The sequence below is a fragment of the Lucilia sericata genome, unplaced genomic scaffold (assembly GCF_015586225.1).
Source record: "Lucilia sericata isolate MDLA Ls3-8-SP2 unplaced genomic scaffold, ASM1558622v1 Contig000474F_arrow, whole genome shotgun sequence".
NCBI lineage: Eukaryota > Metazoa > Arthropoda > Insecta > Diptera > Calliphoridae > Lucilia > Lucilia sericata.
The window spans coordinates 269-14,224 of NW_023994489.1; the positions used below are offsets into that span (position 1 = coordinate 269).

General features: G+C 29.3%; 1 protein-coding gene across 1 annotated transcript in view; it reads right to left on the reverse strand.

Annotated features, from left to right (window-relative positions):
* Positions 1–5,058: 5,058 nt before the first annotated feature.
* LOC119605320 overlaps positions 5,059–13,956 on the reverse strand; it is a 49,550-nt gene continuing 40,652 nt past the window's right edge. Inside the window, exons 3-5 of the mRNA XM_037958347.1 lie at positions 11,476–12,461; positions 10,028–10,163; positions 5,059–5,453 (exon numbers count right to left, since the gene is read on the reverse strand). Of these exons, the coding sequence (XP_037814275.1) occupies positions 5,197–5,453; positions 10,028–10,163; positions 11,476–12,461 (1,379 nt within the window). The 3' untranslated portion in view covers positions 5,059–5,196. The remainder of the gene's footprint in view (positions 5,454–10,027; positions 10,164–11,475; positions 12,462–13,956) is intronic.

Consider the following 13,956-nt stretch of genomic DNA (forward strand, 5'->3'; position numbering starts at 1 on the left):
GTTATTTTTCCATTTAAATGTGTTTAAACGAAGTTATAAGAGATTTTAGTTTTTTGAAAAAAAAAAATCAACTTTTAAACGTATTTTAACGAAGTTATAAGCGATTTTAGTTTTCTTTAGATTTTTGCTAAAAAAAAATAGATTTTTTAAGGGAAATATGAGTGATCGCAAAATAAGGTTATTTTTCCATTTAAACGTGTTTTAACGAAGTTATAAGCGATTTAATTTTCTTAAGTTTTTTGACCAAAAAATCGATTTTTGAAAGAAAATATGAGTGATCACAAAATAAGCTTATTTCGTTTTCTTAAGATTTATGCTAAAAAATCGATTTTTGAAGGAAAGTATGAGTGATCACAAAATCAGCATTTAAACGTGTTTTATCGAAGTTATAAGCGATTTTAGTTTTCGTAAGATTTTTGGCCAAAAAATCGATTTTTGAAAGAAGATATGAGTGATCACAAAATAAGTTTATTTTTCCATTTAAACGTGTTTTAACGAAGTTATAAGCGATTTTAGTTATCTAAAGTTTTTTGATAAAAAAAATCGACTTATGCGATTTTCGTTTTCTTAAGATTTATGCTAAAAAATCGATTTTTGAAGGAAAATATAAGTGATCACAAAATAAGCTTATTAGCGTTTTTAGTTTTCTTAAGATTTTTGCTTAAAAATAAGCTTATTTTTCCATTTAAATGTGTTTAAACGAAGTTATTAGCGATTTTAGGTTTTTTTTTTTTACCAAGAAATCGACTTTTAAAGGAAAACGTGAGTGATCACAAAATAAGCTTATTTCTCCATTTAAATGTGTTTAAACGAAGTTATTAGCGATTTTAGTTTTCTTAAGATTTTTGCTAAAAAAAGATAAATTTTTAACCTATTTTTCCTTTTAAATGTGTTTAAACGAAGTTAGTTTTAGTTTTCTAAATTTTTTTTGACCAAAAAATCGACTTTTAAAGGGAAATATGAGCCTAGCTAGGCCCATACATGTGGCCACCCGAAAAAACTGTGTAAACAGTCACAGACGGTTTAAAAACATAAGTATGTCAATGAAATTCTACATTATCAATTTTTATATGAGCCAAATCTTCATACCAAATATTACGAGAATCGGTCCATAATTGACCCTTCCCTCCATATAAGGTCCCTCTCAGAAAACGACTATAGCGGTCATAACTTGCTTCAAAATGATAGCAATGCAACGAAATTCGACATATACAAGTTTTAGGGGAACAGAGATATCTTCGCTAAACCGGCCCACAATTGACTCTACCCCCCATATAAGCTCCCCGTCATAAAATTACTTTAACTCTTATAAATAAACGTAAACAAGCTTTTGGGGAACTAAAATATCTCCCCCATATTTTATGAGGGTCGGCCCATATTTGACCCTACCCCCCATATAAGGTCCCTCTCAGAAAACGACTATAGCTGTCATAACTTGCTACAAAATGATAGCAATGTAACGAAATTCAACATATACAAGCTTTAGGGAAACGTAAATACCCCCCATATAAGCTCCCCTTCAGTAAATGACTTTAACTCTTATAACTTGCTTCAAAATGATAGTTAAGCAACAAAATTCAAGGCAAACATGTTTTTGGGGAACTAAAATATCTCACCCATATTTTATGGATCCTACCCCCATATAAGGTTCCCCTCAGAAAATTACTTTAAATCTCATAAATTTGTTAAAAATTCCAGTAAATTAACGAAAGTCGACATAAATAACTTTTAGAGGAACTAAAATCTATCTGCCAAATTATATAAAGATTGGTTCATAATTAACCTACCCCCGATAAAAGGTTCCCGCATAAAATAACAATAACGCTCATCACTTGCTGTAAAATTATAGTAAAGCAACGAAATTCGACGTAAACAAGTTTTCGGAGAACTAAAACCTCTCAGCCAAATTTTGTGGAGGTCGACCCATAATTAATCTACCACCCAGTTCATAATTTGCTTTCAAATTTCAACATATACAAGCTTTAGGGAAACGTAAATACCCCCCATATAAGCTCCCCTTCAGTAAATGACTTTAACTCTTATAACTTGCTTCAAAATGATAGTTAAGCAACGAAATTCAAGATAAACATGTTTTTGGGGAACTAAAATATCTCCCCCATATTTTATGGATCCTACCCTACATATAAGGTTCCCCTCAGAAAATTACTTTAAATCTCATAATTTTGTTAAAAATCCCAGTAAATCAACGAAAGTCGACATAAATAACTTTTAGAGGAACTAAAATCTATCTGCCAAATTATATAAAGATTGGTTCATAATTAACCTACCCCCTATAAAAGGTTCCCTCATAAAATAACAATAACGCTCATCACTTGCTGTAAAATTATAGTAAAGCAACTAAATTCGACGTAAACAAGTTTTCGGAGAACTAAAACCACTCTGCCAAATTTTATGGAGGTCGACCCATAATTAATCTACCGCCCAGTTCATAATTTGCTTTCAAATTTTATGGAAACCACGAAATTCAGTAACGAAATTCGACATAAACAACTTCTTCAAAATTATAGTAAAGCAATGAATTTCGACATAAACAGGTTTTATAGGAACATCGTTCTTATCATCTATAAACGGCCTTTCTCATAGAATGACATTAACGGCCATAACTGGCTCAAAAGTACCAGTATATCGATAAAATTCGTCATGAACTACATAGTATTATAGGATCTAAAAGCTATCTGTCAAATATTATGAGCATCGGGCCATATTGTATCAAAGCCTTCATATAAGGCTTAGAAAGCATTGATATTCCACATAATAAGTTTTACTTAAACCAAAATCTTTGTAAAATCTTCGAAGGATCGGTTCAAAATTGACCATAAGTAAATTTACAGGAAACTAAAATATTAAAAAAAAATTTATTAAATATGATAAAATACCATCATATTACTATGTATTTATATATGATAAACCAGTTCTGAAAAAATCCAATAGATGTTTACATTGTGGTAGCAAAAACATCGTACTATACAGTATAGGTAGGTCAATTTTCCGAAATTCTCTTGAAATTTAAGACACATGACTGATGGAGGGTATATAAGATACGGCACGGCCGAATATAGCACTCTTACTTGTTTTTGTTTAACAAGTTGCCATTATTGTATATTGTAAGCAAAATATTGTTGTCTGTATTGTACCACAGATTATTTCTTAAAGTAATAAGTTGAACAAATATACTTGTAAAAGCTATTAACATGTATAGAAATTTAGTTTTTAGTTGTTTTAATTTATATTATGCTTGATTGATTTTTTCCATTACCATTTACATTGGTGATGGAGATGAAGAAGTGGAAAAGTAAAAATACTAAACATAATAAATGAATGAGAGAAGTTTTACCTTGTTTGGCTTTAATTTGTTTTTCAAATCATTGCACATTCGATTAGTGTATTTCTTTATTACTTGGTATATTTTCTTCATTTCTTTATTTTTTTTTTTTTCTCTAATTTGTATTGCTGCCTTTTGGCTTATGATAATTGTAAAATCTCTGGAGCAGTTATCACAATAGCAGCAAGAGAGTGCTGGTTCTGGTTGTCTTGTACGTTTTGCTTTGTTGCTTATGTATTGTTTGTTACTATAACGTCTAAGGGATTTGCTACTATCCCATAAAAAACACTCACATTTACAAATTGTTTTACTTTAGAACTTTTTTTTTTTTTTTTGACAAAACTTTGCTTAATAATGATTATTGTTTGATTTTTTATGTCCAGTATTTCGATATAAATTCAATTTGTAATTCAAATTCATTATGGTTGAATTGTTTGGTTTTCTATGTAATATTATGAACATTGACTTTATTATATGTATTTTTATTGATTTTCTGGTAAAATTTTTAGGTAATTCTTGAAAATTTAAACAAAAACAAAAATGCATTTTGAATAAAGCAAATGAAATTAACAACTAAAGGATTTTTGTATTATTTTTAAATAATTTGTTAATATTGTGCAAAATATAGGCTTAGTCTGTCATCTATAAGATCAACGGTACGTATGATTAATAATATGTGTTTACATATACATATATTAATCATACGTATGTATGTATCGCATGAAATTAAAATTTTATATTTCTCTGCGTGAGGTATGAAATTTGGGAAAACTTTAAAAAATAACACATTTGTCCTTTGATACAGTTCAAAAATGTTGTTAAAGCATTTGAAAAAAGGAAGTTTTTTCTTGCATTTTTAAACATTTTTTATATATTATGATTTTTGAAAATTAAAAGAGATGAACAATTGTGAACAGATCGTTACGTTTTGTAGGAGGCTTATAGAATTTCAGTCAGCAACAATTTTGCCTATTAATAACACATATGTATTCAATTCTAAATCGATTAATATTATCATAATGGAGGCTTAACGTTTCTTTGTGTTATAAAATATATAATCTATAGTTAAAAAAAAAAATTATATATATATTTTCATGCTTCAAATATTTCTTTAATTGAGCCCTCTAAACAAACATAAATGTACAAATATGTTATTTTAAATAAAACTTTTAGACAATTTAATACTTAAATGTATTCAGAATAAAAAGCTACTCATGGTTATTTTTCAAGTGAATTTTACGAAGCTATCTTATTACATCTCAGTTTAATATTTTATAAGAAGCGATACTTATACACACATATACATATACATATATTTTTTATATTTTCCCATTTCTTATAGAAAATTTTGTAGTTTCCCAACTGATTTGGTTTCCCTTAACAACACAGCTCTAATTTTTGTTATTTTTCCACTTATTTTTACTTGTATTCTATACTGAATATTATAAAGAAGAGATAGAAATAAGAGAACTAAAAAATAATAGCCAATTTACATATACATATATATTTACCTGGATACAGTAAACATTTTCTTATGTTGAAAAATTCAGTTTTTTGTAGCATTGGTGCTAACAGTACTGAAAATAAAACTACTTTCGCAATACCAGTACTAAAATTATTTACTAACACGTTCCAAAATATAAATAAATATATTATATTTGTATTAGATATTTATGAAAAAATGTTGAACATAACCCTGTAGTTTGAGTGGGAACACAATTAAACTTTATCTATTTACAACCATACGTAACTTTGATTACAAATTTTAAAGCTCACTAGAGTAACAATTGAAGTCCTTTTTGATTTAAATTTTGAATTAATTAAAACTATCTTAAAGGGATACATTGGCCCCTTTAAAAACTATAAGAAGTTATTTGCATACTTAGTATATTTTTTAAATAAAATACATGTCTAAAATCCATATCCTCATCTCTGAACGTGTGTATATCTATAGTTAAATAGTTGCAATTACTTACCGCTTGGTCGTTGATAAACCATTGTAAATGTGATGCTGGATGAGATTTCCCTGAAGAACAATTTAAATTTAATGTTTCACCAATTTGATATTGAAATTGTTGTCCTTTGATATGTGGACCATCACGTGGTAGATCTATACGATAAAAAGATACACAAAAAAGAAGTGAATTATAAATAAAATGACTATCAACAGATGGAAAAGTATGAAAATTTTTATGTGCTTTTTTAAAAATAATACTTATCAGGGAATTTAAAGAATACAAGAAGATATTTTAAAACACATTTGAATCATGATTGTTACCGAGTAAGAGAACTTAGACAGCCCACTGTGGGACAAAACAAAATATTGTTGAAATATCTGATAAGTATATGTATAACCAAAAACATTGGTTCTAGATATATCGATCTCAAAGAATACATACATTTATATATGACTACCATTCTAAGCCTTTGAGTGTACTATCTATATATATAAGAGAGTAGCGTTACTGACTGATTGATTCATCATCGCACAGCCAAAACGGCTGAACGTAGAATTTTGACAGTAGATGTGTTTTTGCTTATGTAGATTTGTACATTTAGGGGTAAAAAAGGAAAAAAAAACGGGTAAAACAGGTTTTCTTAATTATATTACCTAATATTATTGATGCATGAAAAATTTTAAATGCACATGTATCTACTCTTAAAATAAGCAGACGGGTGTCTGGTACTATTTTGAAATTCGTACTTTTAAGGAATGAAAACGTGTAACAAAGGTGATTTTGGTACCTTTTTGGCCCTTTATAACTTTTTAACTAATAAACAAAATAACATTTTTGTAAATATTTTGAATATATCACCCAAAATTATGAGACACCTGTTTCGTACTTTTTAAAAACTCAGTCCTTTTTGGGTATAAAATGGAGAAAACTGTATTTTTGGTACTTTTTTTTATCACATTAGAAAATTTTTTCGATTTATTGAAGTATTCCTATCAAATAACAAACTAAATCTGTAATATTTGTTGAAACAAAATTTTTGCTATTTCACTGAGGAAAAAAGTACCAAAAAGGGGAAAAAACGGGAAATTTAATTTTATTAAAACTTATTGAGCCAACATTTATAAAATTTGAAAAAGTAGTTTAGTTACTCACACAAAATAAGCTATTGGTATATTATTTTGGAATTCGAGTACTAAGACCTATAAAAGATCAAATTCGAGTAAATTGTTTGGTACTTTTTGAAGTCACATTTTTTTTGGAACAAATGCAGATTTGAATCGTTTGAGTTTTATCTGTGATATAGATATAAATACGCAACATTTTGTAAACTAATTTCTTAAAAAAGTATATTTCTAAGCGAAAAGGGAAAAATTGTACTATTTTTATTAGAACTTTCCACTAAGGCAGAATTTATTACACTTTTGGTACTTTTTCTTTCTTCAAATGATACTCTTTGTATGTTCTATAATATGAATTCAAAACACATGATTATTAAACATACACGATCCTTATTGAATAAACTTCTTTAAGAGAGAACTTTTTAGTAATTTTTATCGCATAAAAGGTACTTTTTGAATTTTCTAAAATATTCAACCTAGGAACATAAATTTTAACATACATGGTCTTGGACTGAATAATTTTCTGTAAGTGGGAACTCTTTGGTACTTTTTCATTCTTCAAATGATATTTTTTTGATTCTCTATAATGGTTAACCGGAACACATGACACACGGTCCTTATTAAATGAAAATTTATTGAGAGAGATTTTTGTACTTTTTCGTTTTGCCGATGGTATATCAAATATTTTTACGATATTGAACATAGAAATATAAAATCTAAAATATAGGGACCTTAGTAAATGAGAATCTACTGAAAGGGACTTTTGGTACTTGTATATAATATTGAACACAGAAACATACAATTTTTAATTAAATGAGAATCTATAAGAGGAAGAGGTTTTCTATAATGTTAAAGCTAAACGAATGAAACTAAAAATACAAGCTTCTTCCTGAATGCGAATTTATTCACGTGATATTGAACGTAAAAAACTGAAACATTAAATAATTTTTAATCAATTTTAATTTTCTATAAAAGTAAACAAAATTTTGTATGTATTTAATTGTGGTTAGGGTAGCGAAGTACCCAGGGTATGCTAGTAATGCATATATTGTCAATCATGTTGGGTTATAATTTTCTACTTGTTAAAGTATTTTGTTTAGAATTATCACTGACTTCAAAGTTTTTGACATAATATTACAACAAAACTAAAGATAATAATTTCTTAAACTTTTAATGGTTTTATAAAAATCATTTATATTCATCAAATTTAATATTTATAATCCTTAAAAATAACAGCTTGTTTTTTTATATTATTCGAAATAATTTTCTTTATACCACTAAATATTTTTAACCAAATTTATGTAAATTTGCCTCTAACTTTTAAAATAATTTCACTAAAAATTTTATTAAGAAAACTTTTCACTAGAAGTGTTTATTTTCTGGGCATGCCCGAATACTTTCTAATCCAATGGACATGTCCATCCATAAATTCCATACCAAAATAACATCGATTACAAACCACACCATCAACAGTACTTTTTTGATCTTCCTTATTAAAGGCATTAAATGGTCAACATTTTTTTATAGTATACATTTTTCTATACTTTAAATTTAATCTAAACCAAAATCAACAGAGATTGAAACTAAAAAACAACAAACTTTAGAACGTGATTTGAATTTGAGTCGTTTTTTTCGTTGCTTTGCTGTCGAAAACTCAGTAATCCATAAACATTATTAAAAGTGATTAGTTTGCCATACGAAAATCATGTTGAAATACACAAAAATAGACAAAGTGTATCTTATGAAGATAGAAGTTACAAATATAGCGCTCAATACACCAGGCACACACACGCATAAACAAGTGGTTTAAATGAAGCCCTAAAATCACTTGATTACGCTGTTTGAACTTTTCGTTAAATAGAAATGTTTGTTTACTACGTAGACACATGTACATTAGGGTGGCCCCAAAAATAATCATTGCCAATGTTTTCTACTCAAATGAAAGCTTAAATGAATTTAAGAGTATGTTTCTAAAAATGTTTGTCCTAACGTCAATATTTGTGAACTGGATTAAGGGATAAATATTTTTGGAAACGCTTTTAAACAGGTACTTATGTGAAATATTTTGTGTGTCAAAAATATTTGAAATTTTATAAATTTTCGAAAAATGGTTTAAAGTTTTACAAAAAATATTTAAATTATTTCAAATTCTACCGAAAATATTTGCACCAATTTTTCGACTTTTTTAAACATTAATTTTAGTTCGAATTATCAGCAACTTTTATATTGGGGACAACCTAATGTATATATGTATGTATGTAGGAGCAGGCTGTCCTAAAATAGTTCTGGCTGAAAGTCCAATTGATATTATCCAGAAAATAAACATATATCACATCGATTGTAAATGGACAATTTAATGTGTAATGTGGTACTTATAAGTATAGAGTTGAAACTACTGCTACAGAACAGTATAGAAAAAATTTCAAGTGTTCTCTCTAGATTAAGTAATTATATCATTAAGTTGAGTTAAAAGCACACACGGTGGTATTTTTCAACCACTGGGTGAGCTAAAAGTAACGACTCCCCACCGCCCCATTGTGCTTCTTACACGCCGGTGGCAAATTACGTTTATGGATGTCCGTTCCAGTATACGTGCACTTTGCTCAAGTACTCGAGCTATCTAATCTCTTCCCATAGTAGGCCCGTTAGGGAAGGACAGGTGTCATGAGCAAGTTTAATCTAACCCCGACAAAGGAAAACCTTATATGTCGCCCAAGCACACTACTGAAATGGCTCTGATGATTCGGCAGTAGCACCTAGGGGGCGTAATTGGTAGTGCGAAACACGGATCATTTTAATTGACAATACTTATTTCAGTGGCCACAAAGACCCACTGTAATAAGTTGAGCATGTTTTAGAGTAAAGTCCAATACACGCAACCATGAAGGAAAATTGCTGATAAATTAAAGAAAGGGCAGTGACGACCATGCACCACACTCCGTTTTGTCAATCCTTAGTTCAGCACATCACCTCCGTCCGTCAAATCCATCGAATAATCATCAAAAGCACCACCTCGTATACCCAATCCTTGCATTATCAGCTCAAATCCAACATTTTATTAATCCACAGTCATGCTATGTTGTTTGTAACGCTCCTAGAATCTAGGAACGATAACAGAATTTCGTTATGAAAATTATATTTCACCGTGTATCAATCTATTAACCAAGCACCGTCTTCCTGCGATTTAGGTTTGAACCACAGACAATACGTGGATCCCGAAGGAACCTGGCCACCCGTAGTACCAGATTATGTGGTGCTCTGGTTAGACCCCTTTTCAAATCATCCAAGGACTAGCCAGGGAGTGAAATTACATCACCAGTTTATAGTTCCGGTAGACTAGAGGTCTTTCTCATGCGACATCAAAGATTTTAATATTTTGGGAAAGCGCTTGGATAAATCATTTTGGTATGAAAAAGATGTCACATTTTATGAATATGTCGCTCCTGTGCATATTTTTTAATCAAATTTTAAACTTTGAGCCACGTGTTAAAAAATCCCAAATTTGATTTATAAACCGTTTATAAAATATAGATTTGTTTATGAACAAGACCTTAAATATCTTAAGCTTAACAATTATTTTTAAGAATCCTATCTTAATTGCTACTTACACACAATATCCATTCGACCTTCACCTTGAACGGATGAAAAGTTTGGTGCTTCAGCAGATACTTCACAACGATATAAGCCTGTTGAATTTATGGTTAGACCACGTAATAAAACTCTTGTACTGTCAGAGTGTTCCTCCTGTAAAGAAAAAAATACACGTAGATATATCAAAAAAGGATATATTCCTAATATTTGTAACAGTTACTAGTAGAACTGAGAATATACAAATTTTAATAATAATATTAAGAATCTAAGCCGCAATTGATCTGAACTTCAGCAGTTTACTTTCAAATTGTGTAATATTTTTTGTAAAAATTAAAATAAATATTCTATTTTAACTGTGGAAATTATATTAGTATATTTTTGTATGTATCCTTTTAGCTTTAATTATTATTTTTAATGATTATTCTGAAACGTAAATAAAATCCTGTTTAACAAGTAAAACATGCGTACATATAAAATATTTCTTTGAATTTGTTTTATTTAAATTCCTAAAATTATTTATTTAGTAACCTAAATTTATTAAGACGATTTTTACTTGTTATTTAACTTCCTTTACTCTTTGAAAAACAAACAACCATGTTTTCTATTTATAGTTTATTTTTTGCATAAACTAACTCAGGTAAATTTAATATTAATAGAAATTGTTTATTACTCATAAATCTTCTTATTCTTGGTTTTATTTAAAGACAAACATAATTATCAGTTACTTCCACCCCTAAAATATGCAACATTTAAAAACAACTTTAAGCATAGCTGTGGATTCAGGAAATTCATTTAATTTTAATACTTATTGTACACCTTAAGAAATCCTGTTAAAGTAACAAAAAATAATAGTATCGCTGTTACACACTTTTTAACGACTACTGTGTTCCATGTACCATATTTGAAAGTGCTTAAGTAATTGCTGAAATTTGGAACATACATTTGGAATTTCGCTATATAATTTATAAACGATTCAGTAATTGTAAATGAATCAGTTGTTAAAAATGCTATGAAGAACCCTAGAGAGCAACAGGATGAATTTAATCAAACTTGTGTTAAAAAATCGAATAGGGAGTCCTTAGAAATTTGGTTGTAATAGGCTCTCGTACGTATTGTCTATAGGGCAAGGGGCATGTACAATCGACCTAATTGTTTATCTTATGTTCAAGACTAGATTTCTTTCTAAAGCTAATTTATTGCAATATTTTTTCTTGAGTGTATTAAACCTTTTACACTTACAGTTTCCCTTTACCATAATGGTCGTTTATTTGCCTGTCTGTTTATAGTATTTTCTACAATGTGTCTGTGAGCATGAATATATGTTCAGTATGTATGTATGTATGTATGTCTCCAACACAATGTCTGTGTTTGTTTTTAGAATGTGTGCTTTATCTTTGGCATAAAATATAATTTCCTTTTTCAACCAGGATTTTACTTTGTTTCTAAAATAATATCTCATACTTACAATAACTCTTACACCATCGACTCTGTAACTGGTTTTTGGTGGATTTGCTTTTGGCACATAACGATAGAATTCCTCATTATCCTTGTACCATTTAATGGCATATAAATCTTCGCCTTCTTCTTCGTCATGTTCCCTATCGAATACGCCCTCGTTGTCAGACTCCTCGTCTTCATCTTCATTCGTATTATCGTCTACATCATCCGCATGGTCTTTTTCATGGCTGTCGGCGTTACTATCATCGCCACGTTCAGGATGATGGGCAAAACTACTGGTGCCACCAATGACACCACTAGAACTTATATAAGTTTTGCCAGTATGTGTGCTGGCACCAACATGACCGCCACCAACACCTCCAACACTACCACCATATTTATTGTGATAAATAGAAGAGGAAGACAGAGAGGAGGAGGAGGAAGATGATGATGTTTGTGTTCTTCCCCGATAGATGCTATGACCGTAAGGTGAGGGCGGTGGTGTGTGCTGTTGATATTCAGGTTGTTCATATTGTTGCGTATAATAAGATTGCTGCTGTTGTTGTGAGTGATAAGGATATTGTTGCTGATAATAAGTGCCTGTATGTGTTGTTATGCTCCCACTTGCACTACCTATGCTGCTACTACTACCACTACTACTGCTGCCACTTCCGCCCTGCCATTGTCCTTGATAGGCTTGCACTAAAGGTTGATAATAGGGCTGTCTTCGATAAGGCTGTTGCTGCATTTGTTGTTGCTGTGTACGCATACGCCTATAAGCTGTCACCTCATCTTCACCCTGTGAGTCATTATTATCCACATAATTCATATTTGTTGCTCCACCGCCACGCTGATAGTGATGGTGATTGTTGTAATTGTGTCTACTTCTGCTTTGTGTTCCACCGATCGTCCCCCTCGACTTGTTTAGCTCATACTGACACTCGAGAAATGCTGACTCTCCTCTTAGTTTGTAGGCGGGTATTGAAACTTTGATAAGGCGTAAGCCTGCTAAACCTGAAAAAAATGAAGAGAATAGTAAAAATTAGTTTCTAGCTAGAATTTTTTTAAACTAGATGTAAAGTTTAATTTTTTTCTATAAAATACTAAATATTCTATAAATAACCTTCAATTAAATTTACATTTTTATTAACTTATATTTTTTTTCTACCAAATTCCCTACGGAACTTTTATGGTAACTTCATTAAGCTAAAGTATATTAAAAATAACCACAACAACTTTTTGATTATTAAAACTTTTCCTTCCTTTACCAGGAATTTAATATCATCGTCATCAATATTTAATATATAAAATGTTTTACATTCTCAAATATTTCAGTGAAAATCAATATTTTAGCACCATTTGTAGTAGGAAATGTACAAAATCAACTACAAGGAATATTTAATCTCGCAGCTACCGCCCCCTAAATAAGTGATTATGGCCAACATTACCCACATCTTCCAGATCATAATCCCTTGCCAGTTTATAATTTAAGTAGTCAGGCACTTTGTACAACATTGTTTATGATTCTCGTCTCATTTTCCTTGTGAAAGTCATTTAGTCATGTTCTATTCGTAACAAGTCAGTTTCTGGTACTATTACTCATGTTTCTGTTTGTTGGAGCTTTTATCTTTTGTGTTTTTTTTTTTTTCAGTAACAATGTCTGAGTACTTGAAGTTTTATTTTTATTAAATTTTCAAAGAATTAAATTTCCCTCAGGTATGTGTATGTCTACCAGTTAGGGTGGAAAATTAAATTTAAATTTTTGTCCTTATTTTTACTTATTATTAAAAAAAAACTAATTTTGTTTTTATTATTTTGCATGACCGAAGAGAAATTTTGAGATTTTCTTTTATTTGTTTATTATGACGTAAAATTTTATATTATTTAATAAATATTTGATTTTTTTAATTAGCGACAAATAAAACTAATTACGCTTAAGGGATTTTGAAATAAAATGATGAATTATGAATTTAAAATAACAAGATATGTATTTAGAAGAAATCTAACAAACATTCCGTCATATACAATATATTATATTCCGATTTCATAAACTTTTGATAAAATACAATGGGGTTAAATTTTGAATGAAATTAAACTAAACAAAAAAAATTTAAATTACAAATTTTATAAACGTAAATTATAAAAATATTTAACAAAATAATTTGGCCCTTAAAAGAAAATTTATTAAAAAAGAAACAAACCTAAATGCAAAAGAAAAAGAACTTAATAATTTTCAATTAACACACCATCGAAAGAAAAAACAAATGTAATTTAATAAACTCATAATTAGTTTGGTCTAAATTGCTATAAAAATTTAATTAGCATCCAACAAATATATAGACAAAAAACGAACGGAACTAAAATAAACATGCAGAAGAAAACAAAAAAAAAGCGTAAAATTAAATGTAAAAACAACAACATAATATTAAAAATGCTGTCGTTGTCGCTAAAAAAAATAGGAATAAAGCAAAAAAGGGCAGAAGGAAAAACCTCACTTCCGGCCTTAAAA